General features: G+C 31.9%; 1 protein-coding gene across 1 annotated transcript; it reads left to right on the plus strand.

The window, feature by feature from the left end:
* Positions 1-6861: 6861 nt before the first annotated feature.
* On the plus strand, positions 6862-8856 carry LOC107847992 (protein SHORT-ROOT). Its single transcript, XM_016692636.2, has one exon. The coding sequence runs from the start codon at positions 7070-7072 to the stop codon at positions 8435-8437; it is 1368 nt and encodes a 455-aa protein (XP_016548122.1). The 5' UTR covers positions 6862-7069; the 3' UTR covers positions 8438-8856.
* Positions 8857-23556: the final 14700 nt, after the last annotated feature.

A 23556-nucleotide genomic window follows, 5' to 3' on the forward strand; every position in this document is an offset into this window, starting at 1 on the left:
CACACAGAAGAAGCAATGCCATGACCCTCATATCGCACAACCCGATGCAAAAGTCCACTAGACTACCCTCACGACAAGCCATGGCGTTGTAAGAGTGAGGCCCCATGATGGGCCATTGTTGTACGGGAAAGGGTCGCGCTATAGGGTGTGCGCTGCATTCCCTATTGTACACGATAGAATTTCATTTTAAAATACTATTCTAAAGGTAATTAGATCTTTTTACTCTATGGAAATTGTTCCCCTTCCATACTAAATGTTACCAAGTCCCCAAATATGATATTCTTCAATCATAAACTCATTAAAATTTTCCCTGTAACACTTAGAAGCAATAGAAGCTAGGGTTACAAGTTCAAGCCTCTAATCTCTAGCTTTCTTCTAGGTTTTTTCCGTCAAATTGATATAAATTTTTCCTTTCCTTAGAGAATGGATGTAGAATCTTAAATTGCGGTATTTGAGACTAGAATGGTTGTTTGAAAGTGATAAATCTTCTTATATTAACTTTGAGCGTAAAAGTTATGAATACTTAAGACATTATTATTAAGTCTCTCCAAAGCTTTGAGTTGAACAAGAAATATCGATGATTTTTTTCGTCCTTGTTATAATTGAATGAATTGTATTGTTAAATATTTTGAAAATTATTATGGGAATCTTGACTATGATTATGCTTATGATCTTAAAGGCGGGTTTTATAGTCTTAAATGTTTTATGATAATGATCTTGACATGATATGTATGACTTGTAAGTCTTGGTGTGACGATACTAAAATGTGAATGCCATTATGAAAAACTCTATGAATAAATGGTTATGAACGATGTTTTAATTTGGGCCTAAAAAGAGTTGTGTAGTCCACTGATAAGGCGTAATTCCTTATGACCTAATGCGCGAAACTTATGTTTTGTCGATGTAGGATCAGATCAATCCTTAATTGGATGATCTTATGATGTTAGTCCTCAATGAGAATATTATGATAGTCAAATTATGTGATCTCAAATCATATGGGAAAACATGGATTGGGGGCTGTCGGTTGCGGAAATACTGATCTACATAGTCCGTGGGTTATTAGATATCAATGCAAATTACATAGTTCAGAATTAATAGTTCAAATGATTATATCCTTACATTTTAAATTGCTTGCCCCATATTTTCCTATTTCTACTTACGCTATGAATTTTATAACTACTTGTATAAATTGTCTGTCATTTTTCTTGGGTTATATACTAGTACTCGTCGTACTGACAGTTCCCGAATGCTACATCCTTTGATGATGTAGGTTTCAAAGATTTATCCTGTGATCCTACTCAGCACCAGGATTCTTTTGAGACGACAATTAGCAAGTGGTTAATCTTCCATCTTTCGGAAGGCATCGGTGCTCTTTTGATTAAACTTGGACTATCTTGTTTTATGGTAGTTTTGTAGTCATGTCTTGGCTTAGGATTTCCATTCTTATTGTTAAAGGCTCCATAGACAAAGCTGGTTAAATATTTTATGTCGTATTTCAAGACTTGATTTATGGATTATTACTTCAGTTGAATTTCATATCGTATGGGTCTATTTTCGCAACTCTATTTATGACTAAGCTTATGATGTAATGCTAAGAGATCGGCCCAGGCTCTCATTGATGTGGGATGACTGTCACAGTCAGGGCCTCGACTCGAGTCGTGAAAGTTACTCAGAGAAGTGGTAAGACACCTGATTGAATGTGAAGGGATATTTGAGATAAACTTGATCATGAGATGTGGAACACTCTGAAATTGGTGGTTCATTGCACACCGGAGATTCAACTAGTTATGGAGCCTCCGAGAGTCAAGTTGATTGATTATTGAATTTAAATTGGATTAAATTAACTCAATATTTTAAAATTATAATCTAGATATTCATAAATTATACAAAAAATACAAGAAGTTGCAATTCTTATCCTATGTATATAATTTTAAAAAAAATATCAATACATAAACGTAACGTTTAACTTGGATTCAACTGATATATATGTCCTTCAATTTTGAGCATGCAAAAGTAGACACTTAATTTATCCTAAAGTTGAATAAGTAAAACATGTGTCCTACATGAAAAATCGCATGGCACGCGTACTACATGGAAAATCGTGAGAGATGCACGCAACCTACATGTCAAATCGCGTGAGATTTGTCATGTAGGACATGTGTGTTTGCTTATTCAAGTTTATGATAGTTTAAGTATAGATTTATGCACATCTGATGTAAGAGAGCAAAGATGCTAGTTGAGACCAAATTAAATGACATGTTTATGTAGTATGCCTTTTAAATATTAAACAAAGTATATATAATTTAAATTTTAAATAGCGAATAATGTCACATAAATTGCGACCGGGAAAGTATGATGGGCAATCATTCAGCTTAAGCAACTGTCCTGTCTTGTTATAGATCTTAACTATCTTTTCAGACGGAACAATCTAGGAGAACAATAATGTTTTTCCATAGGTGTACCTATAATTTTAAGGTACTATACTTATTAGGAAAAAAAACCCAGGCCTGCATTAATTGTTCATTAACAGACTAGTTCTTAGTAACTGTGAATTTTGGTTTGATATACTCTTACAACTTCTGATCAAGCCAAATATCAAGACAATTTGTTGTCCTTTTCGTCTTAATATTATGAATTTAAAAGAATAAATAAATAAAGCTGACTAGAACTCTTATATTAAAACTATTATAACCAGTCAGTGAAGTTGATATTCTCTAATCTTTTATATTTGTTAATAATTGTTTTAACTAAATGTAATAACATTACTATATTTTCTCCTTGATGTGATGTTCTAGCTTCCATGCTACTAGTCTCATTGGGACACAATTTCCCTTTTCGAGACCAATTAGTCTGTATTTCTTGTTTTTTTTTTTTGTTTCTAAAGGTATTCCTACGGCCGGCAGTCGTGAGACTAATCCTATGTTCCTTTGTCAGTGCACTAAGTGGTAGGGAACTGACCACAGTGTATTTCGATTTTTGACAACTCTCTCGACTCTCGATCATTTTAATCTGTGCCATTTTATTTTTCAAAAAATAATTTCTCCGGTCAAGTAGAATATACCATTAATTTGTAAGAATTCTATTTTTTTACGTAAAATATACAGATCATTGTTCAAATTGAAATCTAGAAAATATTGTAATTCAAGTGATTTTGTTTCGTTACATACAGCGGCACAAATATAAAATATTAATTAAACTTCTTACTTCTCTTGTGATAACTTCACGATCTCGATCAACAACTTCTCGAGAGTATGGGAATCAAAGCTTGCTCACCAGAGGTAATAGGATTAGTGATATTACTATACAAACAATTAGAAGAAAAAAAAGTAATTGAAATTGATGATTTAATTTTGTAGAATTTAATAAGTCATAATCTGTCGCTATACGCCTTGCTTTTATCACCATCTATTTGTTCTTATTAACAAGGGCAAATATCACGCTCTATACACACAGTCACATAGACGTCTGCAATTAATTAAGGGAGATCGCCTTTTTAATATATTTAATTTTGTAGGAATAACTGATTCCTATGCCCTTAAACCGGCTGCATGAAATAAATTAGAGAATGATCAGGGATATTTTATATTAACGTGTTCACCAAACATTTTACTATTTATAAATTATAAGACGATAAATGAGATAACAAAAAAAAATCTTAAAAAGCATAAAATTATTATATGTTTTGGTCAATCAGTATACATATTATAAAACCAAATATCGAAAATATATTAAATATATTGAGAGAAATCTCCCTAAACAAACACTCTTTAATGACTACATTGTGAAGAAATCTTCCCTAAACAAACGCTCTTTAATGACTATATTGTGGATGTTATTGTGTGATGGTATGAGAAGGAGTTTTATTTATAGATATTTAAAACCCTAAAGAAAGAGGTTTGGTAAATATGAAAAAGTTCTGTATTTTCCTTTTAGGAAAAGTAAAAGTATTTATGGTTACTTTTATTTTTCTTACAAGAAAGAGTTAAACTTAATTTTGATAAGAAAATAAGGGCAAAAACCTATCACGTCTCCGTTTTTTGGGAGAATTTTCTTGACTTATCCGCCTTCTTCATGTCATATGCATAATTTTGGCTATTCACATAATCTTCGTATATCACTATTGCTTGACATGCTTTAAAAATTGAGCCTTTTTGGGTTAAAATATATCAGCCCTTTTCGGGTTAAAAATATTGGAGCCCTTTTGCAGGGTTAAAAATGAGCTTTATTTTCAAATATTTGACAACATGATCATTGAAAATATGATTGACAATTATCTCCACATGTAGTTTTATTTTGACAAAATATCTTCATTATCATCAAATTGATTGCAACTTTAATCTCAACATGTCCTCAATTTAAACCATTGAATCATTAAATCATGAGCTTTGATACCATTTATTGGGTTCGAAATTGAGAGGGCGTCATGCGAAAGCTACTAGTTACAAGTTATGAGACGATAAATCAGACAACAAAAAAAAACAATACTAAAAAGCATAAAATTATTATATGTTTTGGTCAATCGGCCTACATATGATAAAACCTAATATCAAAAAAACATTAAACCTATTGGAAGAAATCTCCCCCTAAACAAAGACTCTTTAATGACTACATTGTGGATACTATTGTGTTATGGTATGAGAAGGGGTCTTCTATTTAAAGATATCCAAAACCTTTCCTCCAAGAAAGAGGTTTGTCAAATATGAAAAAGATTTGTATTTTTCTCTTAGAAAAAGTAAAAATATTTATGGTTACTTTTACTTTCCTTACCAGAAAAAAAGTAAAACTTAATTTTGGTAAGAAATCAGGACAAAAATCCTAAAAAAAAAACCGCAAGTCTCCAATTCCTAAGCCCAACATACATACTAAAGTAGAAAATGAATGAAATAAAGGCAGAATCACAACGCTTTTTACTCTTTCTTTTTTTCATCCGGTTTGCATATGTGTATTGGAGTGCCAACTATTTTGAATTCACTTTGCATAAGATCCATTAAAGATGGTTCACACTCCCTAACATAATTCTTTTTATATCCAAACTTAAATCCATAATCTCATATTAAGGGCGAAGAAATCTTATCCGTCACACAATCATAATCTAACTTTTAAGTAGTACTTTGTTGATTTCTTGAAGTAGCCAATGAAAACTTGGTTGAGTTGCATATTTGTGATGTTTGTCTGCTTAAGTGGATCATCTATTTTAATAACTTTTTTAATTACATAGAGAGATCGGCTATTTCTCTTACCATTATCACTAGGCTATAAACTTTACTTTAAGCCAAAACCTTTAGGAAAAAACAAAGACCATCCATTTACTCATTTTTATCATTGTTTAAACATTTCAACAACGCTAGTCCATTTACAAAAGCTAATAGCTAACTTCCGATTAATCTTAACATTAAACAGAAAATTATTAACTAAATAGTTCAAATTACAATTAGTATAGTACGATTCACTGATTCTTATCAAGTTTTGTCAAGTTTGAGTGATGCATTCTTTTTCTTCTGTTTGTTTTTGTTATTTTAATTTGTCAATAGAGATAAGGAGTTTAGTCTGTGTTTTTATTCCGAGAGATTTGATTTTGTAGTCTTTTATATATCCGTTTTTAGTTTTATGTTTTTTTTTTCCATAAGTGATTTTTATTTTTACACATAAAATATCTCCACTTTTACACATAAAAATCTTTAAAAATTATTTTCTTTTAATTTGTAAGTAATATAAGAGATCATTTTCTCATCATTTTCAGTTATACCCTCCTATACTATATTTGTCAAACTAGATATCATTTACTTTAAAAAAAAATTGTAACAATAATGAAAAATAAAAGAATAGTATAGTACGTCTTTCAATCGTTTCTTTTGTCGCTTCATGGAGACAATGGATTGACTCCTCTTCATTTTCCTTCTCTCTAATTTCTTCAAATTTTACTTAGATTGAAGACGTATGTCATATTTTAAAATTAATAACTGAGATTTAGTTAGTTAAATAAGAGTTCTAACCATAGTTATGTACTTCCATATATTTAATTATATTTGCTCCTTAAATATCCATTTTATCTTTTACTTAATAGCTTAAAAAAAATTCTTGACTACCACGAATATGTATAAAAACTTTTCCTAAATATATATTTTTTTTAAATTCATTTAATTTTTCTAATTGAGAATTCAAAAGAGCTACATAAAAAAAAATATAATAGATTTATTTGGTACAATCTTCATGTTTGGTTTGGCACAATATAATGGATTTATTTGGCACAAGAAGAAAATAAAATTAGAAAAACTTCAAACAATGATCTTTATTTTTTTATTTGAAAAATATTACTCCCTCCATTTAAAAAAGAAAGATTTATTTTCCTTTTTAGTTCGTTTAAGAAAAATGTCCCCATTCCTTTTTTGATAATATTTTAATTTCAACTTTCCACATGACATGTTTAGGACCACAAGCTTAAAGAACATTTTGATATATTTGACACAACTTTAATTTAAGGCCACAAGATTAAAAAGTCTTCTTTATTTTTTTTAACTTTGTGCCAAGTCAAAGTAGGTCATTCTTTTTTAAACGGAGGGAGTACTTAAGAAAAATGACAAACATTAGAAAAAAAATAAAAATCCGGCAAAAAATTATTCAAGGAAAGAAAGAAAATAGTTTAATATATTTAACAAAGATATAATGGATTGGTAAAAATATTTAAGCAACACAGATATGGAAGTAGATAACCATGATTAAAACTTTGATTTAACTAATTAAATATCGATTATTAATTTTAAATTATGACATGTGTTTTCAATCCAAGCAAGATATTGGAGAAATTGGAGAGAAGAAAATGACGAGCAGCCGAAGCCGGTTGACGACCATATATATACACATAAGTACAGCATAGCTCATAAATTTAAAAAGAAAAAGTAGTTTAATAAAATCAAGCAATAAATAAGGCCATATGGTGAGGATGTATATGACCAATTACGTTTCTAGAAGTTTAAGGCTTTCTAAAAGCTTCCTACTTTGATTATTTCCCATGGCTTTAAACCTGCAAAAGTGCTTTCTTAGAGCCACTACCAAGAGGGCTCCATAACACATGGAGAAAAGTCTTTTCTTTACCAAACCTACAAATTATAGTTATTTCTTAGAAAAAAAGAATGTTCAATATCATCACTTTCATGGTCATCATCATATTCATTTGATAAACATGCAAAACCCTAATCAACAACCTCATCATGAAAACTCATCATCAAGAAGTCAATCACCGGAATATGGAGAGCCGGTTTCCGATGCCAAATGGGCTCCTAGGCTTCTCCGGGAGTGTGCTACCGCGATTTATAACAAGGATTCGAGAAAGATCCATCACTTGTTGTGGATGTTGAATGAACTTGCTTCTCCCTATGGTGATTGCAATCAGAAATTGGCATTTTATTTCTTGCAAGCCCTTTTTTGTAAGGCCACAGACACTGGCTTGAGGTGTTACAAAACCCTAACTTCAGCATCTGAAAAGAGCAAATCATTTGATTCATCAAGGAAATTGATCCTAAAGTTCCAAGAGGTAAGTCCATGGACAACTTTTGGTCACGTCGCATCAAATGGTGCACTTTTAGAAGCATTAGATGGAGAGAATAAGCTTCATATAATTGATATAAGTGACACCTTTTGTACTCAATGGCCAACTTTGCTTGAAGCCTTGGCTACACGAAATGACGAAACTCCACATCTTAAGCTCACGGTTGTGGTCACGGAGAGCATCCTAGTGAAGTCTGTTATGAAAGAAGTAGCGCAAAGGATGGGGAAATTTGCTAGGTTAATGGGAGTGCCTTTTGAGTTCAATGTTATAAGTGAATTAAACCACTTGAAAGAACTCACAAAGGAGAGTTTGAATATACAAGAAGAGGAAGCATTGGCTGTGAATTGCATCGGAGCATTGAGAAAAGTTGAAATAGAAGAAAGGGGAGCTGTTATAAGAATGCTTCAATCTCTTAACCCTAAAGTTGTGACAATAGTAGAACATGAAGCTGATTTTTCAAGCACAAGGAATGACTTTGTTAAGTCTTTTGAAGAATGCCTTAGGTTCTACACATTATACTTTGAGATGCTTGATGAAAGTTTTCCAACAACGAGCAACGAAAGGCTAGTGATCGAAAGGGAATCTTCTAAATGCATAGTTAAGGTTTTGGCTTGTGATAATGAAATTAGTGATCAAGGAGATAGTGAAAGAAGAGAAAGAGGAAATCAATGGTCTGAAAGGCTCAGAGAATGTTTCACCCCATCTCCACTAAATGATGATGCTGTTGATGATGTTAAGGCCTTGCTTAAGAGGTACAAAGCTGGATGGTCACTTGTTCAACAACAAGTAGATCAAGAGTCACCAGGAATTTACTTGACATGGAGAGAAGAACAAGTGGTATGGGCTTCCTCATGGAAACCTCAGGAAAAATCAATGGAGGGAGCGACATAATCAGTGAAGATTCATATAATTGAAATGGAAGTGTGTGGTGATTAGTGAAGATTCACATAGCTAGACTGGAGGTGCGTGATGACCATAGAAGATTCATATAGTTGAACTGAACGTGCATGGGTTTAAGAGTAGTAATTATATTGTCATACTTGATAGAATTTGGGTTTTCTATATTTGGGAGCCAACATAGATAAGCAAGAGGTTGATCCTCTTTGCTTGAATTTATCTTCCATTTTAGTCGTCTTTTCTTATGGATCTTGCAAACATATAGGATAGAATTATTACTAGATTTATATTGTTTTCTTTTCCGTTCCTTTTTCTATCTTTCTAGATTCAGCAACACTATAATGCTTTGTACTTGGGAGTTTGTATTGCTTTCTTTCGTTTGATTATTTTTCTCCATTTCTTCTTGTTTGAAAGTGATTGCATCTGTACATGACTTTTTCAAATTATGGGTTTCTTTTTCACTAGATCTTTATGCATTCCATTGGTGGGGGACCTCTCCAATATTAATATAGCAATAAATTGGAGGTTTGTTTTCCCCTTTTCTTATTGGCACAACTTGTTATTACAAATAGATTTAGATTCCTGTTTAAGAATATATTAGACGGAATAAGAAAAAAAAATCTAACTAATTCGTTCATTTTTTTGGTCGATTGATTTTGGTGTTACTTGTTAGGTAACACCAACATCCTGCCTAGGGTAAGACTCATGAGGAGAATGGGGTGCATGCAGAGGCGGATTCAGAATTTTAAACTTGTGGGTTCCCAATGGCTCCTTTCCTGCCACTAAGTTATCCCTTGGTTTAGTTATGAGTTTCAACCTATTAATATTTATAACTTCTGATGATTTTTTTATGTAATTTTAAGCCTTACGGTAGCAGGTGTGGGTCCCTGGAACCCACACCCTCTACTCTACATCCGCCACTGGGTGCATGAGTCAGAATCATTGATCTAACATAGCGCTGGCTTGGTGGACTTAGTTTAAAAATAAAGTCGCACCCTTGCTATCAGCTATAACTTTTGACATGATAGATTAGAGCTTGATTCTAACAATTTCTTCTTTTATCAAGATACTTGAACTTCTAATGCATTGAAAAGAACTATGCATATTTAGCATGTAAGGAAATTGTGCACCCTAATTATAAAAAGAAAAAAGAAAAAGAAAGATGTATGAATTATTTGCGAGGAATCTACATATTGATTTTTTATTTCAATTAAAGGAAAGTAAGGATCATGTAACATAAAGATGAACAAGAAGATTCTGAAGAAAGACAGGAAAAGAGGAAAATATAAGAGGACCCATGAGGTGAAATTGGTGGCAAGCAGATACCAACTTGATCCCATGGTTGCCTTTATGTCTAGTGATATGAATAGCATAAATTTGATTTTACATATTACGTACAATAGCCACAGGCCAACATCAGTTAGTGGCAAACCACTTTTATTGATTTGGATAAGACTACTGCTAAACTTTAGTTTGCCCATTTTTTAATTTTTATCCCTTACTTTCCTCCATCATGTCCTTTTGTGATCAGCACATGTAGAATCAGCTACCATCTTGATCCGAACCTAGTTAGGTCGGTAATATAAATCCTCAATAATTCTTCCCGTTCCATTTTATTGAAGGCGAGATTAACTAAATAAAAATACATTCATTTAAATAGTTTAACTTTTAGATGAGATGACCTCATGCTTCGATAGATATCAATTTCAAACTTTAGTGAATCTGTTTGCACAACTTTCTCTCATGTCTTATCACTGCGGGCTTCTCTCTCTCAAATCAGACCAATGAACCAATGGCATTGCTCCATGCTCACTCATTAGCCTATTGAGCCTAATTTGTCTCTCTACATTCCGTTCACTCTTGCTTGAATCTCCTCAATCTAATATAAAAGAAAATGGGTGAAAGATTAAACAATCTTAATAAGGCAAAATGTGAAGTTCAATCCACATGTTAACCCAAGAACCGAGTTATATGTGTCCGCGGGTGTTACAGTATACACATATCCCTCATAGGGTGTGTTGGTGTTTATGACATTTTAATATTAAAATTATAATATCAAAGTAAACTATATTTTTATGTTTGTGGGAATAAATTGGCAAAAGGGTGGTCATTATTTCTTGGTATAACTTATATAACCGCTACTGCCATGATCTACCACTAATTACCCATCACCAACGCATGTGGGAAGATTTGATATTTAAGGCACCTTCAAAATTTAACTGAAAAAAGAAACACTATTTTCTTTTTCGATTTATTTTTAGAATTTGGGGAGAGGAAATAAAAAAGGTATGAGATATGGACCAATTTGTAAAGTCCAACAAGCTGCTGCCACTTCTTTCTTCACTCCCCCTTCACCGTCATCATTTTTTCCAATTTCCCTTTCCCACAACTCTATTTTCGACTTTTGTCTTTTCCAAAGTCTAAGGTCTTTCATCTTTCAATTTAGTAAATTCTCTCAATCACCCGACTAATTTGTGTTCCATATTGATGGAGTTATTTTTTGTGTTTTTTTTTTTATTTTTGATTTGCGTAACTGGAGTTGATTTTGGATGAAAAAAATCTGAATTCTTTTTAAAAAATGAGGCTTGATTATACTGATGTGTTTTTAAAGTTGATATTTGTTTAATTCTTGATGGATTTTGATTATCGTTGTCGATTGCATGACAAATTTTTTTTGCGATTTTCATCGATTAATGTGCCTAAAAATCTAAATTTTTTGAATTTTTCTTCAACGTAACGGTATTTTAGATACCTATTCTTGTAGTTTGATCATACATTATTGTTGTTCTGTTAATAGACCGTTCGGTTGATTAGGTATTTGTTTGATTTCTGGATTTGATTTTCAATTATTCTTGACTGTAATGGTGTTTAGATAAGATTTTTTTCTTTTTGGATTCCACATTCATATGTTTGTGTTGTTGTCCAGTTAATAGATTGTTTGGCCGCTTAGGTACTCCTTTTTGATATGATAGTTAATCTTATTTTTTGTACGTAGATCATAAAAAATGGCTAGAGGTAATAAACACAAAGCTGAAGAAGTTGGAAGAACTAAGAAAATAAAAAGACGGATAGTCGATGAGTCGGAGAATAGGAGTTGCATTTAATGAAGGTGTTCAAGCTTCTAGGAGAGATGAGCGAGAGAAAATAAAAAATGAGTGTAGGATAGATGAGGAAGCATTGATCTTGCCCCACTGTGCAAGGTTTACTTTGATCGAGAGATACGACCTCACTATAGTCATGAATGATGTTGAATCCTTTCCGGCTAAGACAAACAAGTCATTGTTGATCAACTTCTCAAGTCGATGTTTAAGAATTTCTGTTTTAGTTGTTTATGAAACTTGCCAAAACATTAGAAGTTCAATGATTTTTATCCACTATACACTTCTTCATCAATTTTAACAGGAGAATATGCTACATGAATTGTGGTTCTGCATCAACTACAGGCTGACATATTTTGGCCTGAAGGAGTTTATACAAATCACAGGGTTAAACTGTGGCCATTATCCCCGTAATTCAAAATATCTCAAAGTCATGGAAGAGGGTAAAACTTTTCTCAAATAGGGTTGCAAGAAAAAAAAGTGTTCGTGAAAAGAGATTGTTAAAGCTTGTTAGAGGTGAAAAACTGGACAAAAAGGGCAAGTTTAAATGCTGCTTGGTTTGGTTCGTTCATTGCATATTGCTTGCACGTGATTTGTTGAAAATCCTGAACATAGACATCATCAAGATGGTGAATAACATGAGCTTTTTTTGAGAGATATCCTTGAGATAAGAAGTCATTCATGCTGACTCTAGACTATCTGACGAAGCGGATAGACTTCACCAAGTAGAAGAATACATATGTGAAGAAGGGGTATTCATTGTATAGGCTCTATGGATTTTCATGGGCATTTCTGAGATTGATTATACACCATTAAATTAGTTTATTTTATACTTTTATTTGTTTATGGTATTTATCGTACGCTGACTACACTACAAGAAACATGACTTATTGTAGCAACATTTAGTGGTGACTCTTTTTGTTGCTACAAAAGATTCATATTTAGTGGCGGCACATGTTGTCACCGCATAATATAAACTTTTAGTGGCAAGTTTTCTTGACTCGCAACTAATATGCGTCACTAATTCTGAAATTATCAATTTCTGCTAATACCAAAATTTTGGCTCCACATTTTTAGTGGCAACTTGTAAATAGTCGCCATTGAATGTCATTTTGGGGCGAATCAGTCGCTGCTATATTAATCCAATTGATTAATTTATTTAAAAATAAAATAAAAGTTATAAGTTGAAAAAACAGAAAAAACAAAAGCCGTATATGTAGTTTTTAGATTTTCTCAATTTCTCTCTCAAAGTTTTTGAGCTTCTCTTGATAAATCTTCAATTCTTCATTACTTAAACTCTCAATTCTTGTAATACCACAATATTTGAGTCAAATCTTATAGATGAAACAACCCTAATTACAAATAGTACTCCACCTGGTATGAGCTCAAATTCCTTTTTCGATATATATATTTTTCAGATTTCACCTGCAATTTCTTTAATCCATTTAAAAATATTTGGAAGTAGAAGGACGAACAAAGAGAGTTCATAGTTTGAAATCGAAATTTGGTAAGCCATTCGAAGTTGTGAAGGTTTGAAATTGTTTATCCCTAATTTTATTTATGGTATTTTTTTTTATTCTTAGTCTTGACAGTTGTCTCTGGGTCATCTCTTTCTATGGTTAAGCTGAATGTTCACTTCTGAAATTCTCAAATTTTTGATGTTATTATTGCGATTATATGTTAATAGTCCATTGGGTATCTTCAACTCAGTGTTTTAGCAGAGGAAAAAACTTCTTTTGAGGTTAAAATTTTTTTATTTTTAATTTTCAAGATGTATTTAATTTTCAAGGTAAAAATTCCATCTCCTTTGCCTTTTTTTTGGTTTATGTTTCTAAGGTGAAGATTGCAGGTTTCAGGATGTAGAATCGAGTGAAGCTTTTGTCTGTTTGTTTATTTCTATTGAATGCTTGAATACGTTTTCAAAATGAATGTTCTGGTAGTTATTGTTGTAGGATTATGTAGTGTTGTAGGAATTATGTGATTTAGCATTTTTGTAAGTTAAAATTTTATCTTTCATTCAGTACAATACTGGCGGACACTACCGTCTCCCTTTATTTTGTTATGCTTAAGTAATATTATTTGTATCTAGATCTAGTTGCATGAGTGATCATGGGTCTGTCTTGCACATTTAATCAAGGGTCGAAACCCGATATCGAAGTCGATTATCTTTAGCTTAGGTTCACTTTTTTAAAAGGCTAATGGCCGATTTAAATCTTCTTAAGTAGTTTTTTTTTTAGTTAGCATATACGCCCTTACCTAGAGTTAATCCCGAAGTAAAAACTGCTGCTATGCACTTAGATTAACTATGTTAGTCACGAATTTTATCGAATATAGGTAAAAAGTACTATCTTTTAGTTAATCACCATTTATTACCAAAATCGAGTTAGTTGTGTTTATACGTATACATGAAGATTTTTTGTATATGATCAGCCTAGTACCTCTAATTTATTCCATTTGATTTGAAGTGAACTGGTGTGTTCAAGTTTTCCATCAAGTGTTTCTCAGTCTATGCCAAACCTGATAGCTAGCCTCCACATTTTTCTAAGCCTGCGTTGCATTTGTTTGGACTAATTTGGTATCTAATTCTTGGATGTGATTAAGACTAAGATTCTCTTCAAAGCTGTACTTGATTTTCCCATGTCATTTGGAGCTTTTTAAAAAGAAAAGTCAGTTGGAATTCTTCAAAAGTTATCCTTAAGCTCCCTCTTTTAGGAAGAGCCAACTCTTAAAATTGATTTCCGTTCTAGTACTCTCGTTGTATGATTTGGTGCCAACATTATTGAAAAGTTGTGGTTTGTACTGAAAAATAAAAGCAAGTCGTGTCTTTCAAAATATTTAGAGGCCAGTATAACAACAAAGAGACTAAGTCCTATCCGGATGCACTACATGATTTCTTGATATTATATGAAGGTGAAACAGTAAAATCAACACATCACAAGTTCACGAAGACTTCATCCAGATATCAGTAATTTAAAATTGTCATAATGAAAGAAAATGATTAAAATGTTGGTTTTAAGTCTGTTCTTTAATAATAGTTATAGGTTGCTTCAATTATTTTCTTTGGCTGCCATAATTCACCAACCTCAGCTCACATACTTAAAGTATGTGTATGATATTTTCTTTGTCCCTTTTTTCTTACTAAAGTTTTAACATGTATATTTGTATTTTTAGACTATTTTAAATATTAAGCTAATGATAATAATGAGACTCTAAAATATAATGGATATAGATAGTTTACAGGAATTACAGCTATTCTAAGTGTAGGCTACTTATCAACAAGAGTGACTGCAGTTTGGTTCATTTGTTAACAAAAGGAATCAAGGAAAATTCACTTTATATGGTTTTGCCTTTCGATTAGCCTAGCACAAAATCTCAATATGAATTTTGATTTTGCAAATTTGTTTATTTTGTTTTTTCTATTTTTCCCTTTTAGGTACACTTAAAAATGACTTCTGCATATCAAACGAAGAAAGCTTGAAGATTGTGAGGAATTACTTGATCGCTGCAACTATAAAGGACCTGAGCGTTATGATTACTTTTAGACCTCGAGAAGATGGGAGTGCGGAATGTCCATCTAGCATGGTATCCTTAGAATCAACCAACCAAAGTTTTGATTACAAGGTAGTACTCTTTTTCTCCCCTGTTTTCTTGAAGTCCTTTGTACCACGAAAATACCTTTTCTTGTCTCCTTCTTAAAGTAGTATCTTACTGTGTGAAAGAAGATATGTGAATTTTTGGAAACAATAAAATTCTTATACTCCTCATATTCTGCCTTATGGCACAATTTTCTTCAGTATGTTTTAGATTGTTGTCTACCTAATTCCTAAAAGAGGGGTTTCTCTGGTTCCCAGAGTGTGTTGTACCTTTTTATTTCCAGCTTACTTATAGCCTTTAGTTTGCTGCTCATCAATAGGCATATATCTTTGACCTAGACTTGAAACCTTTAGAGAGGATAGAGTACTACTATAAGTTAGACCAAGAGATAGTTGGCTGCTATGCTCAAATGGTAAAATCCACGCAGCAGCATAGCCAGACGGACTGATGGAAACACTGACATGGGGGATAATTTTCTGGTAATCAATTGCAAAACCTTTTGTGATTTCTATTCAACAAAATCCTGGATAAACATATCATACTTGCATTCCTTTGGTGACTCAAGTTTACATATACGTGATTAGTTTCTACCTGCATCTGAAGAGAGCTTTAACTTCAGCAAGTGATCCTTTCTGTTTGTCTCCTAAAATGTTCATTGTGTGCTATATGATGGATCTGTTGTTTACCTTAACAAAAAAAATGATAGATAAACTAAAGAAAAGGAAAGAAAGGTTCGGTAAACTGTATCAAGAAATAAAACACTCTCCTCTTTGTTGAGACCATGTGTATTCTCTTCCTGTTGCATAAAGATTATAGTTTTATTTGCGAGAGCAACCTGCTAATCTATACGGCCACCGTTTAAATCCTAATCTATACATAAAACTTAACGACCATCATTAATTAAACAACCTTATAATCTTAACCTTAACGGCCATCGTTTAAAGCCTAATCTATATGTAAAACTTAACAGCCACCATTTAGTAAATAACCTTATAACCTTAACGTCCACTGTTTAACCTTATAACCTTATATTATTAAACAACCTTATCACCTTAATGGCCACCGTTTAACCTTATAACCTTATAACCTTAACAACTACCGTTTAACCTCATAACCACCGTTAAGTAAATAACCTTATATTAGTAAACAACCTTATAACCTTAACAACTATCTACTGCTATATTAGTAAACAACCTTATAACCTTAACAACCATTGTTTAAATCCTAATCTATACGTAAAACTAACAGCCACCGTTAAGTAAAAAACCTTATAACCTTATAATCTTAACCTTAGCGGCCACCGTTTAAAGCCTAATCTATATGCAAAACTTAACGGCCACCGTTTAGTAAGCAACCTTATAACCTTAACATCCACCGTTTAACCTTATAACCTTATGTTAGTAAACAACCTTATAACCTTATAACCTTAACGGCCACCGTTTAAACGTATAACTTTATAACCTTAACGGCCACCATTTAACCTTATAACCACTGTAAATAACCTTATATTAGTAAACAACCTTATAACCATATAACCTTAACAACCATCTACTGCTACATTAGTAAAAAATCTTATAACCTTAACGACCACCGTTTAAAGCCAAATCTATATGTAAAACTAACGGCCACCGTTAAGTAAACAACCTTATAACCTTATAACCTTAACCTTAACAGCCGCCGTTTAGATCCTAATCTATATGTAAAACTTAACAGCCACTGTTTAGTAAACAACCTTATAACCTTAACGACCACCGTTTAACCTTATAACCTTATAACCTTAACTACCACCATTTAACTTGATAACATTGCTCAAATTGCAAATACTATGCCTAAATAACACAGGATTGCAGTAGGCATAAAACTAATCAATATGTTAAACCCTCACAATAGAGAATCTCTTGGTAAGTTGCTATGGCAGTAGGTAGATAATATTTGACATATCTTTTACAACTTCAATCTTAAAATAGGACTATGATCTTGATGGGATCTATGATGGGATATGATCTATGGGGAGTAATGTCACAAACCTGCTTATGATCTATGGACTGCTCTAGATTCTCCAATGGTTTGGATTTTGGTAATAACTTTAATTTGGGAAGCTCGGATAGTTCAGAATATGTAGGAGACTACATCTCATATCCACTAGAGCTAACAACATTATGGAGCCGCTGAAACCCCGTAACATTAGCATAAGTTTTTCTCCCATTCGCCTTCATAAATAAAGCGACCTGGTCCTTTCCCATGCTAGTAACACCTTTTTAAACCCATGAACCCTGTCTGTAAGAGAAATATTTCTTTCAGCATGAACTGATAGCACCTTATCAATATATTCGGGTCCACCCACGACATCTAGCATGTTATAAACATTATTGTTGATTGTAGTACTTCTATGGTAATAGAATTATTTCTATGAGTCTTGATGTTTAATAACCTCAACATCTATTTGAGAATGAATTTACTTTTTTAAATACCACCTGCCAGATATGATCTTCTCAAGGGCACTGGCATGGGCTAACTTCGATTCAACGTCAAGAGCAGACCATGGAGCTGAGATCGATTCCAGTGTAGTTGCCACCTCCTTCTTTAGGCCCCATACATTTGGGTATGACCCAACTACAACTTGAGCATTACTTGCAGACACATTCAGAGAAATCATGCTCCTGCCACTACCACCAACATAACTTTTATGCGCCAGGCAAATATAGAGGCCACCGTGTCTTCAACGGTAGAAAGTATGCATCAAGAGATGCAACTTGACATTGAAAGAAATTTGCAAGAAGAGTGTGAAAAAATAGCTGCCGACTTGTAAAGAGATATGGATCAGAATTTGCAAAATAAATTAGAAGAGGAACGAGAACACATGAAAGGAGAAGTAGAAAAAATATTTCAAGAAAAAATGGTTGCTCTCATTGCTGGAATGCAACAGGTATTTTCTTGACTAGAATTCAGTTTTTAGATTGTAACGACTTCAACTATTGACTATGGCCTCCATGACCCCATAAAAGCACTTCTCCTTTATTTGAGAGTAAAGGATACTTTTAATGAAGCTAAATCTTATAAGTGGGCAAGTTGATTGATTGATATACAGAGTACTACAAGTTTGTTTGTATCTGAAATAAAAAGTAACTCAATATCATTTATTTGTCTTTTGATATGTAATATTTCGTGGAAGAGGAAGAATTGATTTTGTTGTTGTTGTTGTTGTTGTTATTTGTACTCCTTTATATTGATAGGAAATATAAAAGACGAATAAAGAGTTGAAAGAACCAATTTCTAATATGTTGATTGGTGGAGCTAATTTCATATATTCACCATAAAACTAAAACCAACTTAGTTCTAAACTAGTTGCGGCAGTTATATTATTGTTGTTATTGTCATTGGAGTCCATTATATTATGATGTTAGCTAAGTCTGTATTTTTTGAAAAGACACGGCAAAACCACCTCATGTTGCATTCTTGCATTTCATTATCTGTGTGTATTAGCACCCTTTGTTTGCTGTAATTATTTTTAATCTTGTCTAATCTTCTGTGATCTCATCCATCTTATTTTAAATCTAGAGCATCATTATTTTATTTTGTGTAAAATTCAATCTCTTATAAGAAATCGATATTTGCTTTTTTTATTTATAGATTAGGCAAAAGCCTCTTAGTTTGAAGCTTTTTAGTAAATAAAGTGATTTGGTATTTTTTTAAATGTCAGGAACGTTCTTAAACAAGGAGTTGACCAAGAAGGAGCATGAAGGCATACAATACATTTTTTATTTTTGATCATATGTATGAATATGATAAAACTGAAGCACTATATCGTTGACTTCTTATTAAGGAATGTACTTATAATATTTGAATAGAGGATGATTTTGTAAAACACTATGATGCTTTTATTAGCTAATATTATTTATAGTTCTTAAAATTTATTTTCAATTTTGTAAAACACTATTGATATTGATTTTATGGCGAGAAAGGTCATTACTGATGCAGAAGTGATGCGCAGAAGTTTTAGTGACGACAAACAAGTGGTCACAATTGATGTGCAGAAGTTTTAGTGGCAATAAACAGGTGGTCACAATTGATGTGAGGAAGTTTTAGTGGCGAAAAACAGATGGTCACAATTGATGTACGAAAGTTTTAGTGGCGGCAAATAAATGGTCACAATAGATGTGCAAAAGTTTTAGTGACGACAAACAAGTGGTCACAATTGATGGTGATTTTGTGGCGACAAAGTCGCTGCTAATTCCAATATATCAGTGGTGACCTAGCCCCAATATGTTTTGTCAAAATACATTTTACAGCATAATTGTCTATCTTTTGTGGTGGTAATAGTCGTCACAAATAACTTCTTATTATGGTGAGGATACTTTATCGCCACAAATAACCTTTAGTTGTAGAGGTATTACCTACGGCATAATTGTCGCTGCTAAAAATATTCAGTGGCGACTTTTGATTTTTTTGGGGCGACAACTTAAAACCAGATTTCTTGTAGTGCTAATTTGTATATTTTTTTTCTTTTGACTATAGATTTGGATGTACGAAATTTTTTTCAAGCTCGGTAGGGAAAATATTAAATCAATAGAAGATATGCTACCCATTCTTGATTGCTCAAATGACACTTCTCAAATGCCGATAAACTGATCGAAGGTGATCCATATTAGAATGAATGGAGCAGAAAGGTATGACATTATTTTTCGTTGTCTTTTTAACAATAATGTGTTTCTTAATAATTATATTTGTCTATTTATCTATAGAGAGTATACCCATACCTTATCCTCCACGGTCCATGAAATAAAGTAGCAATACATTATAAAGTTTAAACCATTCAAAAATAAGGTGAATGACTCATTCATCGATGGCTTGAAGATCCATTGCATGGTGCGATTGTAATCACCTTATCGATGGATGGTGAGGACGGGAACGATGACCAAGATTTGGGTGAAAATTCTATGTCAAGATATATCACTCACGGTACAGGAACAAGCAAGTTGAGAGCAACAAAAAAAATCGATGATCGAATTTTTGGAAGTCACATGTTTAGGATGGAGGAAAATGAATAATATTGTTGATTTTATGAAGGAAGAGATATAAAGAGAACAGAAAAGGAAAAGAAGAAGAAGAAAAAAAAGACGAAGAAGAAGGAAAAAGAAGAAGAAGAAGAAGAAGAAGAAAGAAGAAGAAGATCAAGGTAATTTTTTCTCTATTTATTATAAAAGTTGTATATTTTATATAATCAATATTTGTAATAGTAGGATCTATGTCATGCTTTATTGACAGATATTATAATTTATTATAAACTCTAAATACTTAAAAATACAGGTGTATAGGTCCCAAGTCAACATTCATCAGTGAAGGTTGTTCGCGATGCCGACGACAGTAAAAAAGTGTTCCTTGAGGTAGCAGCTTTGGAACAGGAGTTAATCAATATTAATAAGGTGATGATCCTCGATGAATCAGCTAGTTTAGAGAAGGATAATAAGGTTGAAGGCAAATAAGAAAAGAAGAAGAAGAACTTTTTTTTTTGTGAAAAAGAAAATAAGGAGAGAAAGTAGGAGAGGAAGAAGAAGAAGGAAAGACGACACCAGTAATAGAAGAAGAGAAAATAATAAGAATAAAAAATCATGACGACCATAGAAAGAGAAGAAAATAAAAAAGAAGACACCAGAAGATGAAGATGAGTAAGAAGAAAAAAAAAGAATGGACCAAAAGAAAAAGAAACAGTGGAAGAAGAAAAATAAAATGCAATTATAGATATAGATGAGATTCTTAAGGAAGTTGTTGATGACATCAATAACATTCTTGGAAGATAAGACAATTTAGAAATCAAAAAATAATTTATAATTTTTATTTGAGAGTGATGTTTATTTGGTTGACCTTTGAGAATTTTTTTTTTTAATTTGGTATTCTCTTTATGAGTTTGAATTTGAAATAATGAAGTTTAAAAAATAGTGGAGACTAATAATTTAAGTATTTTTTTAGCTTTGGATGGGTAGAGATGAAAAATTTTATTTTTGAAACTTTACTACTTTATGATAATGTGAAAATTTTGTAGTATGTTTATTATAAATATTTTCCAGTTTATATAATCAATGTTCATGTTTTTAGATGGTTGTCATCATTGATTAAAGACTCTGAAAGGTAAAGCATATATTATATAAGTGTTAAGTAATAGATGAATGAAAAGTAAAACATATATAATATAATTCAAAAGTAGTCGATTAATAAAAGACATGCATAGTAAATTCAATCCCACAACACCATCATTACACCTTTTCAGAAAAGTCAAAACTAAAAGTAAATCATACAATATAATTTTTAGGCCCTACTCTTTTTGTTTAGTCACAACCAACCTATACTTAAGTTGATCCCTCTTTATTTCAACGTCTTTCAACAATACTTTCAAGTGATCAATCTTTTGTTTTGATCCTCTATATAATATCATAAGAATATTCTTATTTTCTTCAGATTCTCTAAGCCTTTGCAATATTTTAAACTATGCAGCGTCTTGAAATTTTGATTCCTCAGATTCGGAAGGATTTCACTTAGAGTAAGAGCATATATCAATTATCCTAAAATAATGATGATAAATTAAAAAATTTTATTAAAAAATACATCTTTTCAACTGCATAGTTGTAGAATTTTCAACCTGAATATCTGTAGGTTCTTGATGTCTTCAAAATAGCAACATTATCTCAATGACAAATATAAGTATTTTTGGATGTTTGAGATGTCAGAGACATTATTTTTGTTGAAACAAAATTAAAAAGAGATGAATAAAGGAACATGAGGGAGTTCAAAGAGGTCCCGTTCATTTATATAATAGGGCTAGCAAAAAATGAAATTGTTCGAGATTGTACTTTTTGACTGTTGGGAAAGATCAGACCATTGGAGAGTGATCATAGACCATATAAATGGTTTATTATTTATTTCAAAGGTAATCTAAAGTATGTTTATGTCATTCATAATCGATCACTGATATTTATTATAGACCCTCTCATTGTATGGTCTAAAAAGATTGTAATTTTAAACAAGTTGTAGTTGGGTCTTTTTAAAATTCATAAAGTTTGAAAGATTCAATACATGTAGATTATGTATACAGTATATTATATACTAATATCATTGTTGATTAAGCATAATGTCCAGTAACGTATAGATAAATATATGCATGGATACAAAACTATATCAATGGTTCAGTCTTGACCAATTGAGTCAAGTGACAAGTAAGATGAGACTAAAAAGAGAGAAATAAAATAAAATAAAATAAAATAAAATAAGTAAACATCATCTAATTAATTCAAAACAACTAAATATCATCACATGAGATTACACAATAATTGAATATGTAATCTAATGAGTATAAGAAAGAGTGATGCTTGTGACTTGTGAGTGTTCATAGGACAAGTAATTTTGACAACAAGTAGTCCTTCTCAAAGCATACGGAGTAATTGATTATTACTATCATTGCTCTTGCTTATACTCATTTGATCGAGTGTTCAATTGTCGTGTACTCTCATATGATGATATTTTGTTTCTTTGCATTTCTTGAATGATGTTTATTTATTTCAATTCATTCTTTTTTAGGCCTATCTTACTTGTCAATAGAATCACATGATTGATAGTAGACCTATAAAGATATCATGCATATATTACATCTTGGATTTTAAATAGACACAATGGTCTATTTTATGCCTACATATTATAGATAAATGTATGCATAGATACAAGATATATAGTCATTCTCGACTAATTTAGTCTAGTGACAAGTAAAATGGGACTAAAATGCAAGAGACAAAATAAAATAAATAAACATCATCCAATCAATACCAAACAGCTAACCATGATAATATGAGAGTACAAAATAATTATACACTCGATAAAATGAGTATAAGGAAGAGCAATGAAAGTAACAGCCAATTACTCAGAACAAACATATGCTTTGAGAACGACTACTTGTTCTCAAATATTACTTGTCCTATAAACACTCACAAGTCACAACCATCACTCTTTCTTATACTCATTAGATCACGTGTTTAATTATTATGTAATCTCATGTGATGATATCTAGTTATTTTTCATTGCTTGAATGATGTTTATTTTTATTTTATTTTATTTCTTCCTTTTTAGTCCCATCTTAGTGATTTCAGAATATGGCATGCCTTAAATATTATTTAATCATGCTCAAAAGTGATATGATGTCACAATTGATGTATCTAAATATTTTTACAATGTTTGAATGATGTTAATTGGCCTACTTTAATTTTATTTTATTTTATTTTTTTAATCATAATTTAACTTATCCATATATTTAGTCAGTCTATCATAGATCTTTGCGGTGGTTAGGAATCGACAAATCCATAAATCTATAATCTGTTATACATGCACCAAAATAAAAAATGACATCAGTGTACAATAAAAAATTTGTATAGTTTAGTA

Source organism: Capsicum annuum, chromosome 1 (genome assembly GCF_002878395.1).
Source record: "Capsicum annuum cultivar UCD-10X-F1 chromosome 1, UCD10Xv1.1, whole genome shotgun sequence".
Taxonomy (NCBI): Eukaryota; Viridiplantae; Streptophyta; class Magnoliopsida; order Solanales; family Solanaceae; genus Capsicum; species Capsicum annuum.

Excerpts from the sequence above, each read along its gene's own strand:
- LOC107847992 (XM_016692636.2), top strand. The coding sequence starts at position 7,070 with ATGGAGAAAAGTCTTTTCTTTACCAAACCTACAAATTATAGTTATTTC.